The 25,112-nt window shown below is 41.3% G+C and overlaps 1 protein-coding gene across 1 annotated transcript in view; it reads left to right on the plus strand.

Moving 5' to 3' along the window:
• The window catches only part of LOC139311058 (transient receptor potential cation channel subfamily V member 6-like), a 102,079-nt gene that overhangs the window by 39,921 nt on the left and 37,046 nt on the right, over positions 1-25,112 (plus strand). Inside the window, exons 2-7 of the mRNA XM_070935388.1 lie at positions 7,300-7,397; positions 12,450-12,572; positions 17,140-17,280; positions 20,809-20,907; positions 22,050-22,225; positions 24,088-24,234. Coding sequence (XP_070791489.1) covers positions 7,300-7,397; positions 12,450-12,572; positions 17,140-17,280; positions 20,809-20,907; positions 22,050-22,225; positions 24,088-24,234 — 784 coding nt within the window. The remainder of the gene's footprint in view (positions 1-7,299; positions 7,398-12,449; positions 12,573-17,139; positions 17,281-20,808; positions 20,908-22,049; positions 22,226-24,087; positions 24,235-25,112) is intronic.

Genomic DNA, 25,112 nt, shown 5'->3' on the forward strand with positions numbered 1-25,112 from the left:
TGGGAACTGTCGCGCCATGAAGCGAAGGTTGGAGACAGGACGGTAGTTGGCCAATATTGCTGGATCCAGGGACGGCTTCTTGAGGAGAGGCCTCACCACCGCCTCTTTCAAGGCAGATAGGTGGATTCCAACTCTCAGAATTCACCTTACAGTGACTGAAGTTGACAAATACTGTGGTAGAAGATGCTGTGCTTTGTGTTTATAAGAGAATTTAGCCCACTGCAGCTCAGGAAACTTGAGAAACTGTGGTTCTTGGGCAGTGAGTTCTTAACATTTTGTTCATATAGACTAGTTGTGCTTAGGCCTCTGTAGTTTACTTCCATTCTTTCTTCTACAATGTAGCAATAACTTGGAAGTAGTTATTACTACATTATTATTGTATCCGAGGAACTAACTAACCTGCCCATCTATTCTGATCAGTTAAAGTGTGTGTGCTCTGAGTCCTGTCATTCACATAATTACCTAATGGGACCCAGGAAACACATCTTCTTTGTCACTACTTGATCCTCTGAATTAGCATCCCAACCCCAGATCAATATGGCCCCCACCCTGAGTTTCTTTTAAAGGTCTCTGTAAACTTTCCTTGGTTAGACTGGTTGGCTCCCTTTATGAGTTTGTGTGTTGCTGAACGCTTTCTTCTCAGACACTGGCTGTTCTTTTACCTTTTCTGTTTTGTTTTTTATTGCTTTTCATGTTGTGTGCCAGCCAAAGTCACCAGGAGCTGGACGGTCTTCTAAACTTGATCATTATATATTTTTTACATTTCACTATAATACATTATGAGAATGCATACAAACCCATTATCTTTTTTATCTGCCCAATAATAGCATTCAGCTTTCAGTGGTGCCTGTGAAAAGGAGGTGTGTGCACAATACAAAGAACTACTCTGGAAAAAAAAAGATTCATTCAAGTTGGTTTTGTCCATTTATCAGGTTTCCATGAAAAGTGACAATGCCAGTAATGAGGTTGAATGATTTTAGGCATTAGTGACTATCGGAAACATTGACCACAACCTGACTCTCTCTTTTTGTAGTATATGACAAAGTACAGCTCCATGCTATTGCTAAATTCATTTAAAGGGGCATCTTCTCCCTTGCATTTGTCTCTAAATTGCAATGCAGTTAAGAGATAAATGGAAGGAAGAACATACTCCTTTAAATCCATCCTCTGCTTTTATAACATACATTGGAATTTCTATCTGATCCAGACCAGATAGAAAAAGATTACAGAGGAAATAGTTAGGGGAGAGTCAGGCACAGCCTCCCTTTTAGCCTACAGTATTTTGCAAAACAGTTACCATTGTTTATCATGGGGACACAGGGGTTTGAAATTTCATTATTGGTAGTTAGTTTTTGGATATACTTCCAGGTTATTTTCCCTGTTGCTGCTAGGAAATTCTTGGAGTGTTGGTTCCTTTGCCCAGAAACACACTCACACCCACACTTCCAGATATATTTTTTTTATCTCTCTCTCTGTTTGTTTGCTGCTTTCTAACAATCTGGGGAGGGCAGATGAAGGGAGATTTAAACTTTGGGGAAGGTGAGAAGGAAGAGGAATGCATGTGTACATCTAAAATGTTAAGTCTTATAATACAGTATAGAACATTTCTTCCTGAAACCATTTATAATGTGGTGCCTATTTATAAAGACCAACCTAAAAAAAAAGGGGGGGGGAGTGTTATATGTAAAGTGGTGCTGAGGGGGGATATTCAGGAAGGAATCTTATTTCCCTCTTGCGTTTTATCCCTCTCCATGCTCCATGATAGTTACTAAATCTTGCTGATAGCCAAGTTTATGTTAAAAAGGAATTTAAAAAAAAAAAAAGCAAAACCAGGTTTCTGATCATGCCTGCTTCCCATTCTTGCCTTCCTTTCAGGGAATTCATGAGGCTAGCCCTCATGAGGCACTATCAGAAAAGAAACCCTAACATCAGCCTTTCTCACAAATGGAAGGAGGGTTAAAGAAACCTCGTCAGCGTGCTCTGATAGTTCTAAAACAGGAGGGAATAGGAAGCCAGGAATCAGTGCCAGGCTGCCTTCAGTTCAGCTTGAGCTCTTGCTTGGAGCCGTGCCAACTGCATTTCCTCATTTCAGGGCATATGCTGGCACAGAGCTCAGGGAGCTTTATGAATCAGGGCTGAGGTGTGGCACTTTGCCCAGTAGATCTGCTGCCTTTCTGACAGGTTCTGTTTTCCTTAACTGAAGTCAACCTTGGCCTGGCATGCATGATCCCTCCTGGTGTTAGGACTTGACATTCTTCAGCTATTCCCACACACCCATTGATTGTAGGCTGGTATTCTGTCATTAGACAATTTGAGTGGGAAACAGCCAAGAACAGGGTTGTTTTGTGCATTAAAGACAAGAATGAAATTAAGTAAACTCAGCTCTCCCATGTAATTCTTTCTGAAATGATGTATTGTCATTTCAGTGATATATACCTGATGGCCCTTGGTGTGAGGACTGCTTGCTAATGTGCCTTTATTGCAAAGCCCTACAGATCTATAAACCATAGGGAGTCTTTCAGTTGTGAGGCAGGAAAATACGTAAAAACTAAATATGCTTCCTATGTATTCATTTAATTATCTATTTAGATCAATGGGTTTTTTTTTCATACTTGGCAACTTTATGATGTGTGGACTTCAACTCCCAGAATTTCTTAGCCAGCGCTGATTGAAACTGAGATGGAGGCCAGAGGATGGAGAAAATTATTCTGTATTCTTTCCTTTGAATAAAATGCAGCATTGACATTTTTCATAGAATTTGAATAAACTACAGTTGGCAACCAAGTTGTAGAACTCAACTTATTTAGCTTCTTCCTTTTATTTATGGCAGTTTATGGGGAATAATTATAGGGATAATGTTTTGGTCATTCAGTGCTCCAGAATCTAACTTCACAATCACAATGTCTTGTTATGCACTGTTTTAATATCTGCAGCTGAACATTGGAACAGAATATGTTGTCATCCTCACCACATCTGTCCTGATAAATAGATCCTCTTACAGTTTTGTAAGGAAACTGGACAACTCAGAGAGTTGAGCACATCCAAAATAAATCAGACTAAGTAATACTCCATATCTTATTACACTGAGAGACCTGGGTATATTGTATTTTTCTACTTGAATCTTGCAAACATTATATTTAACAATCCTGGAATGGATTGAGGCTGGTTCTTTCCTTCTCACAAATATCCAAAGTCTGAGAACTTGGAGCAAACTCTTCCCTATAACAGAGTTGGAAGGGATCTTGGAATTCTTCTAGTCCAACACCCTACTCAAGCAGAAAACCCTATACCATTTCAGACAAATGGGTGTCCAGTATCTTCTTAAACACCCTCAGTGTTTGAGCACCCACAACTTCTCGAGGCAAGTCATTCCACTCATTAATTGTTCTAATTGCCAGGAAAATTTCTCCATAGTTCTAGGTTGGTTCTATCCTTGATTAGTTTCCATCCATTGCTTCTTGATCTGCCTTCAGGTGCTTTGGAGAATAGGTTGACCCCCTTCTTTTAGATAATAGCCTTTTAGATATTGGAACACTGCTATTGTATAAATATAGTTATTTAACCTTAAGGGGATGGTTTTATTGGTTCAGGAATATTGTGACTGATCTTCCTGGGCTGTCACAAAGATGCAAGGGAGTAGCTTACAAATAAACAGGTCTAAACATTTTGATACAATTGTTTTTTTGGAGCTTGCCTTTTTTTTTTTTATTGCAAAAGTTTTACAATTACATTTTCACCCCTTTCCCCCCCCCTCTACCCACCCCGAACTTCCCATCCTCCCTAACCCTCCCTAGCCCTCCCCTCCCCCCGGACTTCCACACAATATACTTATATCAGGTAAAAAAAAACCCTTAATATAAAACTTATATAAAACTTGAACCCCTCCCTCCTCCTTGTAAGTTTTTCATCTTCATTACACTGAAATATTTCTATCTTAAAATATCATTTTCAAATAAAAGCTGTTTGGTACTTCCTAGTTTGATATTTGTTCTGAACATAATCTATCCACTTTTTCCATTCCCATTCATAAGTCTCTTGTGAACAGTCTTTTAAAAATGCTGAAATCTTTGCCATCTCTGCAAAACTGGCCATCTTCAAAGTCCATTCCTCAATCGTGGGCAAAACTTCATTCTTCCAATATTTACCTATCAATAATCTCGCAGCTGTTATCATGTACAATATCAACTTTGTTTCACCCGTAGTAAAACCCTTAACTATACCAATAAAAACAATTGTGGAGAAAATTGAATTTTTTTCTTCAAAACATTCTGCTTGACCCACCAAATTTTTATCCAAAAAGCCTTAACTTTCCTACAAGTCCACCAAACATGATAATATGTAGCATCTAAACAATCACATCTGCAACATTTTGGCTGAACATTAGGGTACATGCACGACAATTTTTTGGGGTCTAAATGCCATCTATAAAACATTTTATAGAAATTTTCCCTCAGATTCTGCGACTGTGTAAATTTAACATTCTGAACCCAAATTTTTTCCCATGTTTCCAACATCACTGGCTCCTCAAAATTTTGTGCCCACTTAATCATACAATCTTTAACCAGTTCAGTTTCTGAATCCCTTTCCAACAAAACATTATAAAGCCTTCTAATATGCATTGGACCTTTCTATTTTATATGTCTAACCAGTTCTTCCTCATGCAACATAATACCAGTTTTTTGGTCCTCTCTCCATCTCAATTGTAATTGATTGTATTGTAACCAAGTTAAATTAATCCCTTCGTCCAACAGTGTCTGTAGTGTCTTCAACTGCCATCTGCCCGCATCTGTAAAAAGAACCTCTTTGTATAAAACCCCCCCGAGTGACATTATATTTGTATTCCACATAATATGACCAAGATCCAGCCATAGCGGTATTTTATAATCCCATTTGAATCGGTGCTTCTTCCAAACTCTCATCAAAGAGTCTCTAAGTATGTGGCTTTTAAATACTTTATCCACTTTGTTATCATAAAATAAGTAAGCATGCCATCCAAATTCAAGATCAAAACTTTCTATATTCTATATTTTTTAAAAAAATCTTAATTGTAAGAGGAATTTACAGCAGAACCAATTACCAGAGAGATATGTTCAAGTTTAGTCCAGACAAACATCTCTGAAATGAGAGTACTTTGGATTCTACATTGAACAGGGGATGGAAACAATGGCCTAATTGTTATAGTCCATGGTTTATAATTTTCTTTTCATTTAAAATTGATTTTTCCCCCTTTCAGGGCTAAGTCCAGTAGGGCTGAAATATAGTTTTAAAGGTAGATGGGAGAGAAACCTGTTATGAGTTTTCTTCAAAATCAATGGGCTCTTCAGAATAATGTTATCAACCCAATTAAAGAACACATTTGGATCTTATTCTGAATGCCACCCCAAAATATTTCCCCTTACTGGGTGTTAATAGTAGTTTCCGACCAGCTGCTTAGGTGTTCTGTATCATATGCTAAAATAGTGAAGAGTTTTAGCTCTGACCAGATTTAATGTTATGCTATCAGCAATTTTAGTTGGTAGATACTAGAAAATTGCATATAAGCAGCACCTTTGCTCTTATAAAAAGAGGAACACTGACTCAGTAGAACATGCATTGCTTCTTTTACACAGAAATATGATCTATTTATGCTGTGTCTGTTATTAGGAAATTGCTAAATTGATCTCCTGGTGGTGAGCTAACTGAAACTTTTATAGATTCTATAAATCAACCCTTGGAGGTGCATTTATCGGCTAAGAAATATGTTTAACTTTTAGCAAGGTAAGATCTGTTATGGTTAGTAGGGATAGAATTAAGACAAGCTTAATAGAACTGATAGTTTTCAGGTTTTAAATATTTACTGAAGGCTTAGAATAGAAGGGAGGACTCAAGCACAATTCTGCTTGCAATATTTTATATATTTATGAAATGCTATTTCTTTAGTTTGTAATGGAACGGCTATAGTGAAATAGATAATGCTAACCTCAAATTTCCTAAAGTAAAAAGTGAATAACAACCATAATATAGATAACATTTCTGTACAATAAGAAAAGCAAAAATTCTCATGGATTTCAACACTTTAGATTTTACCACAAATTAAGTTTTAAAAATTGAGTGTATTTTTTCCCTGACAGACATAAATCAGCAATTGAGAATGCCTCAGCCACCTACACTTATTTTTTAAATTAATGATGGCTTAAATAGGTTCCATGTCATTTTTTAAAGTTTAAATTAAAAGTGTGCACAACATATATTCAGGGTTTGTACTAAATCTGGACTTTAGTACTCAATGCAATATTCATTTTCTTTAGCTCAATATCTATTGTAGATTTGAACCAAAATGTAAATGCTGGTGTCTCCTTTTCCTGGATGTGCATCTTATCAAAGTAACTATTGCATACTTAAAGTTTGCTCTATGACTGAGCTACACAAAATCTACTGATGGGCAACTCTTTATCATTATTCTGACTGAGGCTAACAAAACACAAGGCTTTTAGTGTACCTTCTGAGAAAATAAAAGAAAGTAGAGTACAATTGAAGTTGTGGTATAAAGTGAAACACCAGAGAAGCTTCAGATAATGTATCTATTGGCATAGTTTTGATATGTATCTGTGATATGTATCTGCATTGCTCCAACATTCATTAATTCTGCATTGACTTACATTGACATTTTGCATTTGCTAGTTTGCGGCTGATTTGTTGCTTTTGAAAATAATCCCTATGGAGCTGTATTAAGAAAAATAAAAAACAGTAAATTACCATGTTTTTAAAAAAACCTATTCCTGAAGGCATTCTATGGTGTTATTACCTAATTAGTAACTAAGTCTTTGTATTCAATATCCTGTAACAAGAGAAAGAACAATACAAATTTCAGAAATAACTATTCTAAAATAACACTGTCCCCTTTAAATTTAGAAAATTGAAATTAAAAGCAGGCAACATGTCTGAGACGGCCTACGGCCTATCACACAATGGAATGGACCTTCTCGGCTAACTGATGATCTCTTCTTTAACTTTCCAGATTGGTGGCTTATATTGACATACCTTTACCATCTATGGGTCTTATGGGCAAAATAACACTGCCCCCTTTAAAACATAATAAAAATGGCTGGGCTTGGATTGAAGATAACTTGTTATAGATGATATCTACTTATTTCTTGGGATTTTTTTCATTGCCTTATGATTAAAAATAATAATTTTCCTAGTTTAGAAAGACAAGAGCTGATGATGATGATGACGACAAGAGAGATGAAAAGACATTTCTATGTGAATTGTATTCTGTAGTATTCTGAACTGATTACCTTTTGTTCCTGCTTGCTACAGGATCTGGGAATCTCCCCTCCTCCTGGGTGCAAAAGAAAATGATATCTCAGCCATCCAGAAGCTGATAGCGAGCCATACCTGTGACCTTCATGAACGAGGTAGTGATCCAACCTATTTATCATGGCCCTATTACCTATTAAGAGAAAGCACAATTTGAGGAGCAAAGCAGAGATGGTGGTAGAAATGTGGTTGATTGGCATATGCAAGGACAGCTTCAGATCCATGAATCCATAAGGCATATGGCAGGGTCACTCACATTTATCGTCTGTCAGGAGAGAGGCCACATACAAGAGATCCCAGGAATAGACTTGTCCAGCATTGTCTGTTGTGACCTATAAACATAATTGTCATAGTTGTGGCTATCTCTAGAGGGACTATCCCCAGATAATTGCAATGTCATGATATTTATTTATTTATTTATTTATTTATTTATTTATTTATTTATTTATTTATTTATTATATTTCTATACCGCCTTTCTCCCGTAGGAGTCAAGGCGGTGTACAGTCAAGAAAAATATAGACACACAAACATCATAAAATTGCTAATTAAAATTATTACTTAGTTTGGTCAATTAAATAAAACCCAGAATTAGATAACATTTAAAAAATCATTCACATGTTTGTATGTTTAGTCCTGCCTGTTGGAACATCAGGGTCTTGAGGGCACGGTGGAAAGCACGGAGATCAGGGATATTCCGTATCTCCGGGGGCAGTTCATTCCAAAGGGTTGGAGCCCCCACAGAGAAGGCCCTCCCCCTGGGAGTCGCCAGTCGACATAATTTGACTGACGGTACCCTGAGTAGTCCCTCCCTGTGAGAACGAACTGGTCGGTGGGAGGCTATTGGTGGCAAAAGACGGTCTCGTAGGTACCCAGGTCCTAAGCCATGGAGCACTTTAAAGGTGATAACTAACACCTTGAATCGCACCCGGAAGACCACCGGGAGCCAGTGCAGCTCGCGTAGGAGAGGTGTTACATGGGCGTAACGAGCTGCGCCCATAATCACCCACGCAGCTACGTTCTGGACCAGTTGGAGCCTCCGGGTGCTTTTCAAGGGGAGCCCCATGTAGAGAGCATTACAGTAGTCCATATGGGAGGTAACTAGGGCATGAGTGACCGTGCGCAAGGCGTCCCGATCCAGAAAGGGACGCAACTGGCGGATCAGGCAAACCTGATAAAAGGCACCCCTGGCCACGGCCGTCAAATGATCTTCTAAAGATAACCGTGAATCCAGGAGGACATCCAAGTTGCGGGCCCTCTCTGTGGGGAGCAAGATCTCATCCCCTATTGTCAGTGATGGTACCAGCTGACTATACCGGGACGCCGGAAGCCACAGCCACTCGGTCTTGGAGGGGTTGAGTCTGAGCTTGTTTCTCCCCATCCAGATCCGCACGGCCTCCAGGCAACGGGACATCACAGCAAGGGCATCATTGGGGTGGTCTGGGGTGGAGATGTATAGCTGTGTGTCATCAGCATACTGATGAACACTCACCCCAAAACCATGGATGATCTCACCTAGCGGTTTTACATAAATGTTGAACAGAAGGGGTGAGAGGACTGACCCTTGCGGCACCCCACAAATAAAGTGCCTCGAGGTCGACCTCTGCCCCCCTGCCAACACAAACTGCGAACGGTCAGAGAGGAAGGAGGAGAACCACCGAAGCACGGTGCCCCCTATTGCTAACCCCTCCAGCCGGTGCAGTAAGATACCATGGTCGATGGTATCAAAAGCCGCTGAGAGATCTAAAAGGACCAGGATAGAGGAGCAACCTCTGTCCCGAGCCCTCCAGAGATCATCCACCAATGCGACCAATGCCATTTCTGTGCTGTATCGTGACCTGAAGCCCGACTGGAATGGATCCAGATAGACAACTTCATCCAGGTATCGGGGTAGTTGTCGCGCCACCACACTCTCAACAACCTTTGCAACAAAGCGAAGATTGGAGACTGGACGATAATTTGATAATATAGCCAGGTCCAGGGAAGGCTTCTTGAGGAGGGGCTTCACAACCGCCTCTTTCAAGGCAGCGGGAAAGACACCCTCACTCAGAGAAGCATTTATAATCCCCTGGAGCCAGCCTCGTGTACTCCCAAGAGGCCAGTACCAACCAGGAGGGACACGGGTCCAATAAACATGTGGCAGCGTTAAGCTTGCCCAGAATCCTGTCCATGTCCTCAGGAGCCATAGAGTCAAACTCTTCCCAGATAACGCTCTCAAGACCTGCCCCCGTCTCCTCCCCTGGATCTACCCAATCGGAGTCCAGGCCTTCCCGAATCTGAGTGACTTTATCATGCAGGAATTGCACAAAATCCTCAGCTCGACCCTTTAAGGGATCTTCCCGTACCCCCACCTGAAGTAGGGAGCAGGTCACCCTAAACAGCACAGCTGGGCAGTTCTCTGCAGATGCAATAAGAGCGGAGAAGTAGCTAGACTTCGCCGCTCTTATCGCCACTAGGTAGGTCTTAATATAAGATCTCACCTGTGTTCGGTCAGATTCAGATCGGCTTGTCCTCCAATCGCTCTCCAGGCGTCTTTTCCGACGCTTCATCTCTCTCAGCTCCTCGGAAAACCAAGGAGCTAGACGAGATCGGCATCGGGTCAGAGGCCGCAAAGGCACGACGCGGTCCAAGGCCCCAGTAGCCACCCTGTCCCAGGCGACCACCAGGTCCTCAGTCGAGTCGTGAACCAGAGTCTCAGGAAATGGCCCAAGCTCCATCAGGAACCTTTCAGGGTCCATCAGGCGCCTGGGACGGAACCATTTGGTTGGTTCCATCTCCCTGCGGTGGGTGGAAGTGACTTGAAAGTCCATGTGAAGGAGAGAATGATCAGACCATGACAAGGGCTTGATGTCTATGTCCCCTATTCTTAGATCATTCAGCCACTGATCAGAGACAAAAATCAAGTCCAGAGTGTGATTCCCCAAGTGGGTGGGGCCTTGAACTACCTGGGTCAGGTCCATGGCCGTCATGGAAGCCATGAACTCCCGAGCCGTCTCCGACATCTCACCAGCAGATGGCAGGTTAAAATCCCCCATAACAATAAGTCTGGGGGTTTCCACCGCCACCCCGGCTATAATGTCGAGCAGCTCAGGCAGGACCGCTGTTACGTGGCAGGGAGCCAGGTACGCAATCAGTAGGCCCATCTGAATCCCCCGACCCCACTTCACAAGGAGGGACTCACATCCGGCTATCTGAGGAACAGTGGCCTCCCTCGGGCAAAGACTTTCTCTAATGATTGCTGCCACTCCCCCACCCCTTCCCTGAGTTCTTGGCTGATGGAATGCACGGAAACCTGGCAGGCACATTTCCACAAGGGGAACTCCTCCCTCCTGGCCTAACCAGGTCTCCGTAATCCCTGCCAGGTCAGCACCCCCCTCTGAAATAAGATCATGAATGAGGGGGGCTTTATTTACCACTGACATGGCATTACATAACATCAGCCGTAGACCCAGGGTCTGAGACTCTAAACAACCCGGGAAACGAGCAGTGCTTTGGGGGTCGGAGTGGGCAATCGCTCGTAAACATCGAGTGCGCACTCCCGAAACATAATATGGCCCCCTGCAGCCGTCATATCTGCCCCTCCCACTTACTATACTAATGCCCATCGCTTCATCCCCCTGCATCCTTGTCAGATTTCTGTCTCCATCCTCCCCACCATGATTATCAGACCCATTACCCCTTTCAGTGGATTTATGGATCCCCCCAGATCCATTCCCACAATCCCTCCCAGAACCCCTTAAAATAGAACTTAAAGATTTATCTAAAACCCCCCAAAGCCGTCGGTTTTTTGCAAACCACCTCTCAGGATTCCAAAACCCGTCCTCAAGGGCGGCCCTTGATAACTGAGAGGGCCAGACATGCGAGAGGGGGGAATCTCACAGTGCAAGGAGCTCCGCAGTTGAATACCTCAAAGATAGGAGCGAGTTGAAGGAGATGAAGGATCATTTTCTTCTAAGAGTGTTAGAGATGGTTAAGACAGGTAATTTAAAATAAGGGAGGAAATAGATGTAAAAGGGAGACCAGTATGTTACAAATGTCAATACATCAGAACATCATCGCCCTCTCACGACGATGGGAAGTCTTGTGGTTGTAGTAAGTCCATCCAAAGGAGGTGGGGGTAGAGGTCTCAAAGGGTCGTCCTCGCACAGCGACCAAACCATTTGAAACAAACAAAGAGAAGGTGGTCTATCTCCCCATAATCCAAGACTTTTGATGTCTGTATCTCCTCCAGTCCTGATACCAGCGATGGCCGAGGATTAGATCAAAAAAGTAAGGCAGAACCACTGGACAAAGTATTTAGGGTTAAATAATCAGGGTAATCTTGGGGGAATAGGTGGTAAATAAAGCTGCAGATCGATCTAAGATTGCAAGTTAATGCTGAGTGGTCGTAATAGATCTAGATCTGATAAAGGAGAGAGGGACAGTTGAGGGGGAGAGTAAGTCATCATCTCCAGTTTGTAATCCTCAGTCCCTATCCATCACCTTGCTCAGGCTACTTAGTTCAATTAGTTTAATAAGTCCTCAGAGTTTCAAGAAAGAGGAGTGCAACAGATCCCTAGAGGTTGAAGGGATCCTAACATTTATAGCCTTTGCAGCATTGCCCTCTCCTCTATTAACAACGAGGGCTTCCTTGCAGCCTCCTGGTGTTGCCGTCGCCGTCGCTGCCATTAGCGCCATTCCCCTCGCCATTGTGGTAACCCCCCTTGCCATAGACATCATCGCCGCCGTGTTGCTACATGCAGCGCCTATTAGCCCAGGCATCATTATCAACACCCTATCCGGAGTCGCTGTTGCCACCGTCTCACCAACCATTTCATCAGCTGTATTAGACTCAGTGGTTGACCCGGTCATGACAGCCAGGTTTTGATGTTGACATCCTCCCCACCGCCCTCAGTCTTTTTACTGACAAACAGCTGATCTTCGGGCTCGGCTCGGGTTTTATCCTTGGGCTCCATCCACAGCTCTATTGAGCCAAAAATACCTCAGCTTGCTGGGAGGGGGGGTCTGTGGATGGTTAATTGACTCCCACACTCTTGAAAATGTCGAAACATCTCCCTCCTAGCCTCGGAGTTTCAGCTCTGAGCTGCCATTTTGTTTTGCAACTGTCAACGGAATCAATGATAGCTTCTCTTTCTTTTGATACTCTTTGTAGGTGCTGTTGGGGAGACCGCTCTTCATGTAGCTGCCTTATACAATAATTTAGAAGCTGCTCAGCTCTTGATCAATGCAGCTCCAGAACTTGTGAATGAACCTGTGACCTCTGAGCTGTATGCTGGTAATTATTATGATTATTGGATTTATGTCTCATGCTTTGACTAAAATATCAATGAAGAAAGCATCAGTTATCGTAAACATAATTAGTCACCTTCTGGCTCACAATCAGAGGGAAAAAATAACCCCAGAATATATTTATGGAAACTCTATTGAAATAGGTCTTTTCATGATACCCAGCTATAGAAAATAAGATAATGGGATTACTCATGGCAAGATGTTCCTTCATTTTTCTCCAATTACCATTCAGGCCCACTTCCAAGTCTTCAGATGATAATGGGGCATGATGGACCTTTTCAGAAGGGTTACTGTATGGAAGCTGATTTTCCGATGAGAAGAATGCACTTCAATGCATATTTTATTTAGGATAAGAATGGCGTATAAGTTAAAAAGAGTCACTATAGATTAGTTCTCAACCTGTGGGTCGCGACCCCTTTGGGGGTTGAACAACCCTTTCACAGGGGTCATCTAAGACAGTGGTCACCAACTGGTGGTCCTTTGGTGGTCCGTGGAGAAATGTTCGTATTTTTGCATTTTTGCAGGTGGTGTAATATGGAAAAAGGAGCACAGCCCTCACTATCTGGAATGAATGGTGCTGTTGTGGCAGTGCGGGAGAGGGCGGCAGAAGCGGGAAGAAGCAGCGTTTGCGATGGCTGGAAGCTGCGGGAGCGAAGCACTACTTTCATTTGCACGGCAACAGCATTCCGCCTCAGTATATTTGTACCAGCTAGTGGTGCAAGGCAGCCCTCCTCTCCTGTCGCTTGGGACTCAGAGTGGTAAATGGTGTCTGATCCGGGGAGCAGCCGGATTTTGCTCTCTAATCTGGATGCCAGATCAGCCCCCTGCAAGCTCTCGTCTCCCTGAAGTGGGGCTGGAAACTTTGGTCGGGCTCCTCGAGAGATGAGAGCTTGCAGGGGGGCGACCTGGTGTCTGCAATGGAGAGCAAAATCTAGCTTCTTCTCTCCGCTGTAAGTGCGGCATCAGGATTCCGCCTTGGTATATTTGTGGCACAAGGCAGCCCTCATCTCCTGATGCTTGGGACTTGGAGAGGTAAATTGTGACTGGTCCGGGGAGCAGCCGGATTTTGCTCTCCATTGCAGATGCCAGATCGGCCCCCTGCAAGCTCTCGTCTTCGAGGAGCTCTCCCTGAAGTGGTGCGGGAAACTTTGGTTGGGCTCCTCGAGAGACGAGAGTTTGCAGGGGGCTGATCTGGCATCAGCAATGGAGAGCAAAATCTGGCTGCTCCCCAAACCAGACACTGTTTACGGCTCCAGGTCCCAAGCGGCAGGAAACAAAGGCTGCCTTGCGCCGCAAATATACCAAGGCGGAATCCTGATGCCGCACTTACAGCAGAGAGAAGAAGCTGGATTTTGCTTTCCATTGCAGACACCAGATGGGCCTCCTGCAAGCTCTCATCTCTCAAGGAGCCCGACCAAAGTTTCCAGCCCCGCTTCAGGGAGTGCTCCTCAAGAAATGAGAGCTTGCAGGGGGCCGATCTGGCGTCCGCAATGGAGAGCAAAATCCATCTGCTCCCCGGACCAGTCACCGTTTACCGCTCTGAGTCCCAAGTGGCAGGAGATGAGGGCTGCCTTGCGCCGCAAATATACCAAGGCAGAATCCTGATGCCACACTTTCAGCAGAGAGATGAGGGCTGCCTTGGCTACTGGCTGGCGCAGATATACCAAGGCGAATGCTCATGCCACGCAAGTTCAAGTAGTGCTTCGCTCCCACACTTCTTCCGGCCCTCGGTCTCTCAGGGAGATGCTTGACTTCCTCTCAGCCCCAAGACACTGGCTGGCCCATGAGATGAGAGAGAGAAAGAAAGAGAGAGAGAAAGAAAGAGAGAGAGAGAGAAAGAGAGAGAGAGAGAAAGAGAGAGAATCAGAATGAGACAGAGAGAGAAAGAGACAAAGAATGAAAGAGAAAGACAGAATGAAAGAGAATGAGAGAGAGAGAGAATCAGAGAGAGAGTGAGAGAGAGAGAATGAGAGATAGAGAATGAAAGAGAGAGAATCAGAGAATCAGAGAGAGAATGAGAGAGAAAATGAAAGAGAATCAGAGTGAGAGAGTCAGAATGAGAGAGAGAGAGTGAGGGAGAGAGAGAGAGAAAGAGGGGGAGAGAGAAAGAGAGAATGAGAGAGAAAGAGTGGGAGAGAGAGAAAAAGGGGGGAGAGAAAAAGAGAGAGAAAGAGTGGGGGAGAGAAAAAGAGAGAGAAAGAGTGGGGGAGAGAGAGAAAGGGGGAGAGAGAAAGAGAATTAGGGAGAGAGAGAGAGAAAGGGGGGAGAAAGAGAATGAGAGAGAAAGAGTGGGAGAGAGAAAGAGTGAGAAAGAGAGGGGGAGAGAGAAAGAGAGAATGAGAGAGAGAGTGGGGGAGAGAGAGAGAAAGAGGGGGAGAGAGAAAGAGAGAATGAGAGAAAAAGAGTGGGAGAGAGAGAAAGAGAGGGGGGAGAGAGAAAGAGAAAATGAGAGAGAGAAAGAGAGAATGAGAGAGAAAGAGTGGGAGAGAGAGAGAGAGAGAGATAGGAGGGAGAGTACCTGAAGGACCCCATCCCGTCATTGGGAGTCCAGGTGCTTCAGCAAGCAGCGCACTGGATTCATATTAGTGGTCTGCGAAATTTAAAATTATGAACTTGGTGGTCCCTGAGGTCCAAAAGGTTGGGGACCCCTGGCCTAAGACCATCGGAAAACACATATTTTCAATGGTTTTAGGAATAACTTTATAGTTGGGGGTCACCACAACATGAGGAACTGTATTAAAGGGTCACGGGATTAGGAAGGTTGAGAACCACTGCTATAGATGAATCCCAGACAACCATTTATTCTACAACAGACTGTGATAATATAACCATTTAAGTCCAATTTCTCTTTACAGTGCCCAGAAACAGTGAAATATTGAATATGTTTTAGGATACATGTTTTAGACATATAATTTGGCTAATAACTTGCCATATAAACTGTGTGTGCAACTGAGAATATAATTTGCCTTGTTTAAAGTAAGAGTATATTTGAGAACCTGATGTGCATTGTAAGCTAATGTTTTACTTGATCCATAAACAATTTGAAATATGACATGAACAACGAAGTACTCATATATTCAAATGACACCAAATACTAGGAGCAAAAAGGAATGGAATGAACTAAGTTATGTGAATGGACAATAAAATGGCTCATTGTAAGTGATTGCAATCTAAGCTTCATACTGACAGAATTTGTAGTTCTGGCGGAAATGTTGTGATTTTGGTGGAAAGACATTTTTGCAATTCTGATGAAAATGCTAAGAATCCCCAGTGTAAAAATAAACAAAAGACTAATTCCATGTGAGAGACTATTATTGAAAGGAATAAAAAGTATAACTGCTGATATCAAAATATAAATGGACATAGTAGTGCAACTTAAAGCACTACATATTCAAAATGGATTAGTATTCCCATGTAGGGAGGTTCTGGTGAAATCTGAATCAAGGACCTCACAGTTCAGCCATTTTGCTGCTGCCTCATACTAGGCCCCTGAGAAATATCTTCTAAGAAATTCAAGATGGAATATTAAGCAGCGCATTAAACATTAAAACTCTTGAATGAGAACCTGGGTATTCATTTTTAACGGCAATTAACTTTGCAATTGCATTAATAATTAAATCCAGCCTCCAAACTAACACTGAATCAAATTCAATTCCCTTCTGCATTTAACCCTGATGAACTTCTTTGAAAATGCATGAGGCTGATATAAACTATAAGTGATTTAAAATATGTATTTATGTTGTTCATGAGATACTAATCTATAAACTACATTGATCGTATAATGAGCTCTCAAGGAAGCTGATCATGGTTTCCAGAGGAATAACCAATTTCTGTTGTAGAGGAAATAACAGGGAAATTTACACCGTTTTAAGATTTAACAGCATTATAATAACTTTGTGCTTCATGGAGTACAGGTGTCCTCTTTATGTTGTGATCCTGTCAGGAAGCTACTAAGAAGTAGATAGAGCAATCTGAATTAAAGGAGAGTACAGTCTCTGTAGACATGATGAGCCAAACTAAATTCTCTGTGGTCCAGAACCCAATCTTTTGGTTCGAGTGCAGGCAATTATTTCAGCCCTACTCATTACTTTGAACATTCAGCCAATATTTGCCTTGGTATAAGCCTACTACTATTTCTTGCAGAACTTTTTCTGTAGGTACCAACTTCTTTTAGGGGTGTGGGGAGGGGGGGGTATAGATTTAATAAAACAGATAGGAAAAGTCTCCTCAGGAACTCCATTTTCATTAGAAAAACTGAGCTCTATTAGTTAAGATCAGTTGCTAATAGCTCTTCTTGATCCAACAAGGGATTCAGTTCAAAGAATCTGAGTTGAAAAAGACTGATGATAACCTTTCATGACTTTCTGGAGTCAATGTCACCAGAGGCCATGATAATCTGATGAAATAGGTTCATGTAGTTCATGTAAATGCATGACTATGGATGCTTATATACATATACACATATATACATATAGCCACGCACACAGAAATGCACACATGTGGAATTTCAAGATGCTACAAGTTTTTTTTAAAATTAATGTTGTGTATTACAGGGGAAACAGCACTTCACATAGCTGTGGTAAACAAAAACCTGGGCCTGGTGAAAGCTTTGCTTGAGAAGGGAGCGGATATAAATGGACCTCGTGCTACTGGATATGTTTTCAGGAGAAGAAGTGACAGTCTTTTCTATTTTGGTATGTTGGCGGTCAAACACCTTCTGTTTGAATAATCTGCAATTTGCATTGTACCTGCATATGTAGAGGAAACACTGTGGTAAGGAGAAGCGTTTTGTTCCTTGCACCCAGCTCTTTCTGAGACAGAAGGTGCTCTCCTCTGAACCACAGTAGTCCTCTCAATTATCATTCTTTAGTAATTCCTTGCTTAACTTGCAACTGGTGGGGTCAGAAGGATTGCTTTGAGGGGCAAGACTATTTGGAAAATCTTTCAGTGCTATAACAACAACAGGAATTTAGTCTATGGCACCTGATCTGGGATGAGCAGCTTTTTTTATCTGCCCATTTTCACAACTCAGTCCTCAGTTGAGGAGCATGAAGTCATCAACCAACCAACCAAAAAAGATCAGATATAAACTTCTAGATGTACTTCCGGTGCCTTCAGAAGCAGGACCATGAGCTCCACAGCCCATTCCGAGCTATCTCCATTAGAGGGCTCCAAATTGGGGCCATAGCCACCCTGGAGGGGAGGCGAAGTAAAGGGGGACCACCGTGCAGGTCGAGGAGAGCTGCATCTCTCCTCCCTGATTTGGAAACCCCCTCCGAAGACGAAGAGCAGCAGCAGTCAAAATGGCTGCCATGAAGTCAGGGACAATCAGAAAAACTAAGATAGTGCAGGAGCGGAGAAAGTGAATGGTGTGTGAACTGGGTGAGAAAATTTTTTTGTTGAAATTGGACCCCAAGAAATCTAAGGGGGAAGTATATTCAGAACTATTTGTTGAAGCAGCATACCATACTTGAAAAAATACCAAGGATTTGAGAGGAAAAAATTACTTTTTAAAATGAATAGAAACTTGGATTCTCAAAGTTAAAGATGTGGCATTGTTGAGGCATTTTCAAAACACTGGAATTACAATCCCAAATTTTATTTTTCTACTATTGCTCAATTGCCAGACTTATAATTTAAAATAATTAAATGGTACTTACTAATAACATCACAGAGAGGCTGAGCAGACTGAAGCAAGAGTGCCATCTGCTGATGAAAAGGGAACTGTCTAACTATTTAAAGAGACTAAAAATATCTGCTGGATAAGTACCTGCCCTAAGACCACTAGAGATTTGAATATTAAATAAGAATTGCAGTTAAGAGACCCCTGAATACTATTGATCATATAAAAGTGATCAATTGCAATTTGCATTGCAAATTGAAGAGATGTGGACAACCCTCTGGTGAATTTAAATTGATTGGATTGACTGGATTGATTATTGATGAGATATTTAAAACTGAGATTTGGAAATTTTGTATTGAATTAATGACTCCTGGACAATTGGCCAAAAAGGAAACATATTAAATACAGATGCAACACAAGATAGAAGTGAGAGAAGAAAAGCAGAATGGAGTTGTTTCAAAGCATTGAGGAGATATTTGAGCTTATAGACCAAAAATTAGAAAATATATTACAAGAGATAATAGAGAAAGACCAGGACAATGAAGAAAGAATGGAAACATCAGAAGAAACAGAGGGAAAAGCAGAACTGAGAAATCAACAGAAAGAAATCAACAAGGACGAGATATTATTAAAGCCAACAGCGTTAAGGAATTAAAAAAGGAGGAACATACTGTAAAAGATGTAAAAAGGGAACAGGAGAAACAGGAAGAGAGCTGGAGAAAAGAGAAGGGGCCAGGAGTAGATAGTTCTGGAACCAGACAGTGGGAAAGGGTAGAGAAGGGAGAAAAAGTTAGATCATATAAACAGAAGATAGATTTAGATGTAGAGGGAGTAAAAGACTTAAGAGATGAATATGGGAGGCAAACCAAAAAGAAAATAAGATTAAAAGTTATCATCCTTATAGCTGTTTTGATTGGTTTTAACTTCAGCATGGATATTTCAATTTTTATTTATATAGCCTATAGATTGCCAAGGATTTGATTGTGGCAGAGTAGAAGTAAAATTTAAAAATAAATTAATAAAAAGACAATGATAATATTGCCCTATAAAACAAAATTAATTAATTTGTGTTAAATATCTTTAGCAAACAGAGCCTTCTCATTTAAGAGAAAAGTAACTTATACATAAGAAGGGAACATCAGCATCAAATAGAACAGAAGTGTCTTTTCTTCTCATAGTACTCTATAATTTTACTATTTTTGAAAATAAACTATTCTGAAACAGCTGGCAAACTGCATTATTTCAACAGCTTTTGCAATGCTTGTATCAAGTAGGCTGATATTGTTCTGTTCCCACTGAAGAAATTAAAAGAAAGATCTCATAATGAATTCATGATTGAGGTAAGAGTTAGTCAGGACTAGGGAAGCATCTGCACTCCTTTCTGAAATGTCTATTGTTGGCTTTCTCCAAGGAACTATAGTTAAGAAGAGGGATCTCTTAATGGAGAATTCACAGACCTGCTACCAACTCCTAGCCTATTTAGAGGAAGCCACAATGGTTTAAACCTGGTACAAACAAGGGAGGAATTCTCATCAAGAACTAATTTGATCTGCTATTCAAAGCATAGCTGGCTGGAGAATTCTGGGAGTTGAAGTCCACAAGTCTTAAAACTGCCAAGTTTGAAGACCTCTGTGCTATGTGAACAAGAACAGCAGTTTTCATGCCAGCTAAATCTTCTTTTTTCAAAAGATGTTTTTAAAGTTGCTTGTAGTGAGAGAAAATAGGATTTTAAAAGTCTATTGGAGTAATGATTTTGTGCATTAAAAAAAATAGGTAAGTCCATAGAACAAGAACTACAAGTGTAGCAGATGTAAGTTGACCTAGCAGTAAGTTGTGTGTCCATGTGCCATTACCTCTTACTTTCCCTAAGGACGTCATGTTCTTCAGTTGAATTCCACTACAATTCAGATAAATGGATCTCTTTTAGCTATTAGCAAGCTGTTCCACCTCTGGTTTCCTCTGGTATTTCGTTTCAGAGACTCTTTTTTTTTTTTTCCCAACAGCAGCTAAATACCCAGCCAACAGAAATCCAGATTTCCCAGTTGGCTGCAGTGGAGCTGAAGATTGGCCATGCTATGCTTAGGGAGGCCCCTCATTACCTGTTTCAGACCATAATTAAGCTATGCTTAATAGATCAATTTTCAAGCATTTTGGTAATGACTCCTCATTAATCTTCACTGTGAGTAAATTGTAACACTTCAGAGTGAGAGTGTGAATAGAAGGCAGATATCTCCAGATTCTGCCATCCTATTCCTCCTCTGGATGCTTATATTCTAACTAATTTCCAATTCCGTTGGGAAATGTGCATTCTCAGAGGTTATTTGGATTAGTTTAATGACAGTGAAGACTAGAGTAAAGGGAATCTTTCTTAACTGAGTGATATAATAATAAAAAGATACTGGTAGAGTGGCAAGGAAATATAAATAAGTTATCACAATATATGTATATGTAAGGCGTATATACCGTATGTATACACAGGGTGTATGTGTGCATGTACATACTATTTTTATCTTGGATATGTTGCCAATAATATTTTTAAGCTTAAATACTGAACAAAAATAATCTTCCTTTTCTTTTTCTTTCTTTCTTCCTTTCTCAGGGGAACACATTTTGTCGTTTGCAGCATGTGCTGGGAGTGAAGCCATTGTCCAGCTGCTGATTGAAAATGGTGCTAAGATTCGAGTGCAGGATTCCCTGGGTATGCCTTCCTCAAAGGCTCTACACATATGTTAAGGGCATGCATGTGGGAAGAGAGAAGGTCCCTTATGCAAGTCTTCCCTTGAATAAGGCAAACTCCTTCTCTTATTGCCTGCCGTTAATAGCAATAGCACTTAGTCTTATATACTGCTTCATAGTGCTTTGCAGCCCTCTCTAAGCAGTTTACAGAGTCAGCCTATTGCCCCCAACAATCTGGGTCCCTCATTTTACCAACCCTGGAAGGACGGAAGGCTGAGTCAAACTTGAGCCTGGTGAGATTCGATCTGCCAAACTGCTGGCAGCTGGTAATCAGTAGAAGTAGCCTGCAGTACTACACTCTAACCACTGCATCACCATGGCTCTGTGTAATATTACGCTGCAGATGTAGGCAGATACTTCCAAAGCAATTGCATACCTCTGTTATGAGGGTCCTTCTTGTAGAGATCACCAAGGCTCCTTTCTGACCTTTAGAAGGATCAGGTTTGTGGGAGATTGGGGTAGCTGGTTGGCTTCAGGCTGCATTTCTTCGTCCTGCCTCCAAAAATATTCAGATAACTTTTGCTGGTCATGGAAAATCATTATGTCAGTTGCAGTGGGTAAAGGCATGAGATTATTATATGTATATGCTGGAAAAAATGCAGATGATCTGAACTAGCTGTAAGAGCCAAGCTACGTGTTCAGAAGAAACACCTTGTTCAGCAATTATCACTTCAGAATGCATGCAAGGATTTAAATACATAATGTCTTAGAAGATCCTTTTCTGTATCGTATTTGCTTTTTATGAAGAGAGATGCTGCATAATGAATATTTCATACTATAATGATGCATTCTCCACCGGTTATCCAGAATGATACAAACTGGCTGTTGCTAGTTTGAGTGACTCTGTTGTTTAAGGAAGTTGGCCTGGAATCTCTTAATTTAAAAAATGTAAAAGTCTGTTCCAAATCATACAGCAGCCAAAATTTTCTTGGCACAAATATTCAATGCAGGAAACTCCATTCTTTACTTTTTAAACGTTGGACTCCTTTTCCTGCTAAGCCAAAAAAGAAGTTTGAAGGGTCTGAACAGGGATCAATGATTTATCAATTTCTCCTTAAAATACAAAGATGAACTTAATTTCTGTTTTTGCTTAATTTCTGATAGGTAATTCAGTCTTCCACATCTTAACCCTCCAGCCTAACAAGGCATCCGCATGTCAAATATACGATCTTCTCCTTTGCTATGACAAGAAAGAGAAGGGTCTGGGGGACCTGGATGCCGTCCTCAATTATGAGGGACTCACCCCATTTAAGATGGCTGGGGTAGAGGGCAACACTGTGGTGAGTAAAATGGTTTCTTTACAATTTGTTTTTATTATTTCTTGTTGGAAGTATATGCCTCCTTTTCAGGAAGGATTGAAAGGTGTTCAAACAAGGCCTACAATAAAGGTGTTCAAACAAGGCCTACTCTAAAACAAAATAAAGCTACAAGTGTTGTATATTCCGTGAACATCGTGATGGATCAGATTGTTGTCTCTAAGTCCAGTGAGGCTGTGGGAGTTTTGTGATCTTGTCCCATTTCTGGACCCACTTTCCAGAATGGTTTGCAGATTTCAAAGCCTCCCTGGACGAAAGTGGGGAAGATCCCTGAGCTGACTAAGTGGTCTCTTCGAGAGAAATCCTGCTATATTTCGTTTGAAAGCCCTCAGCCCAGCTTGCATAATGGGGATGCCAAGTCCTATTACTTATCATGACCAGTACTTCTCTTCTTGAAAGTGTAGCTATAAAATCTTCTAAGGAAGACTATCAATCAACTCCTTGCTTGTAAAAATGGAGGCGGATATGTTGTGAGCTTGGAAAGGGCTCCACAAAGGAGAAAAACAACGTATTGCTGTATCTCAGCCTTGATTAGCTTTTTCATGGCTCCCTTCTAGCAGGCAGTAAAAAGATACTTCCCTCTCCCCACCCCCCATACTTCAGGAGTTAGGTTTTTAAAGGCTGATTGTTGAAAGCACCTCTGTTTTGTAGCTCTTCAATCAAAAATTAGATCTTAATTTTTAGAACATCACTGAAAGTGTTGACTCTTTTGTTTCAACAGGCCGGGCTGGCTTAGAAAATGAATTTTAATTGGGTGTTTTTTTAATATAAGGGCCAAATTTTTAATATATTTTAAACAGTTTTTAATTTTGTGGATATAGGTTGTTTTAATATGGCTGTACACCACCCTGAGTCCTTCGGGAGAAGGGCGGTATAAAAATTTAAATAATAATAATAATAATAATAATAATAATAATAATAATAATAATAATAATGATAATAATAATAATATGGATTTTAATGAACATTTTTTCCTGAGCATTTTATTTTATTTATTCATTTATTTGATTCATATCATTCTTTTTCAAGAGCTCAGGATTGCATCTGTAGAGCTTTCTCCTCTATATTTTCCTCATTATAAAAGTCCAGTGAAAAGTCAAATTGAGAGACAGTAGTTAATCAAATCTAGTGATTTGAGATTAGACTCAGGATCTCCTTGGTCCTAATTCAACACAATTATGTCAGCCTCTCTGACCTGCTGTACTATAAAAGATTAAATGATTTGCTTAACAGAAGAAACACCAAACACCTGGCCAAAAAGAAGCATCAGGGCAAACATTTATTTCTGAAACAGAACTAAAGGCTAGAAACCCTAACCTACTAGCTTGTGATGTTATATTAAAGCCACATTAAATATACAGTTATAGGTATCAGCATAGCTTATTTGACATACATTCTCTGGACAGGAATCTACATTTCAAGGTGAAAGTTTATCAAATTTCCAGACCACCCAACTCTGAGCTGTTTCACAAAATTAAAAAAAAGCAAACAATATTTTATATAAAAAGACAACACTCATTTGAGAGAAAAACGTAATTTTCTTCCATATCACCCTCAGTTTAAAGAAGAGAGAATGCACAGAGCAGACTAACTACAGGAGACAGACAATCCTTCAAATAGTTAGGCTAGTTAAATGTAGGGAAACTTCTGTGAATCCCGCTGTGTAAGCCATATTATTGATCGTTTTATTATATACTCTAACTTTTCTATTAGCTTGCATTTTGGTAAATTAAAAGGGAGAAGCGTTATGACAGATATTGGTTGTGGGAGCAAATACCCTTCAACAGCAAGCATCCAGACTGAAACTTTTCTTTTTCCCAAATTAGATGTTCAACCACCTAATGCAAAGAAGAAAACACATCCTATGGACTTTTGGGTCTTTGACATCTACCTTGTATGACCTTACAGAAATTGATTCATGGGGTGATGATCAATCTCTTCTGGAACTTATTGTCACCACAAAAAAGAGAGAGGTATTATGTTGAAAGGAGGGGCTGCTGAATGTTTCTTCTCAAAGAGGCTTTCTAGTTGAGAACCAGGTTTATTCAGTCAGAGCAGATCATCTTTTCTGAATACAGATTCTTTTCTACAACTGATTTTTCAAAGTGTATCCATAAGACAGTGTGGGATGCCTTCAACATCTGCAATAGGTTAGAGATTCTGTGGCAGGTATCTGGAGAGTTTCTGACTAATGAGCTCTCATACAATAAGATCTCCAAAGAATGGAACAGCTTTCTTAAAATCACCCTGTGATCAAAAACTCACAAGGGGTTTCAGTAAACATTAGGCAATTATCTGGTGAAGCAGTGGTTAGAATGCAATATTGCAGTCTGACTCTGTTCATTGCCAGGAATTTGATTCTGACCGGCTCAAGATTGACTCAGCCTTCTACCTCTTAGAGCAAGGGGCCTCAAACTTTTTAAATGGTCCCTCAGACTGTTGGGACCATTGGACCATTGGACTGTTGGACCGGCTGGGAGGATGTGGCTAGGCAGTCATGTGACTGGGTGGCCATGGCCAATTTAGCAGTCCATTACACAATACACACAAATTAAACTTTAATTTATTATGCTCGTGGGGGTGGAAAGCAGGTTAGTGAAGGGATGTGGCTGCCTTGGGGTGTGTGTGAAGGACTTTTGTTTCCCCCCCTCTCTCTCTCCCTCCCTCCCTCCCTCTCTCTCTCTCTCCCTCTCTCTCTGGAGGCCGGGGAATTCCATCTGCCGCCCAAAACGGGCCCATTTTTGGCATCCTGAGGCCTCCAGAAGGCGGGTGGGGGCTGGCGGGTATGGGAGCGATGGTGGGGGGCAGGCTCATGGTCCCACATGGGCCGGATTAATGGCTTTGGTGGGCC

Source organism: Pituophis catenifer, unplaced genomic scaffold (assembly GCF_029215685.1).
Source record: "Pituophis catenifer annectens isolate HBS135680 unplaced genomic scaffold, rPitCat1.0.hap2 SCAF_2, whole genome shotgun sequence".
Taxonomy (NCBI): domain Eukaryota; kingdom Metazoa; phylum Chordata; class Lepidosauria; order Squamata; family Colubridae; genus Pituophis; species Pituophis catenifer.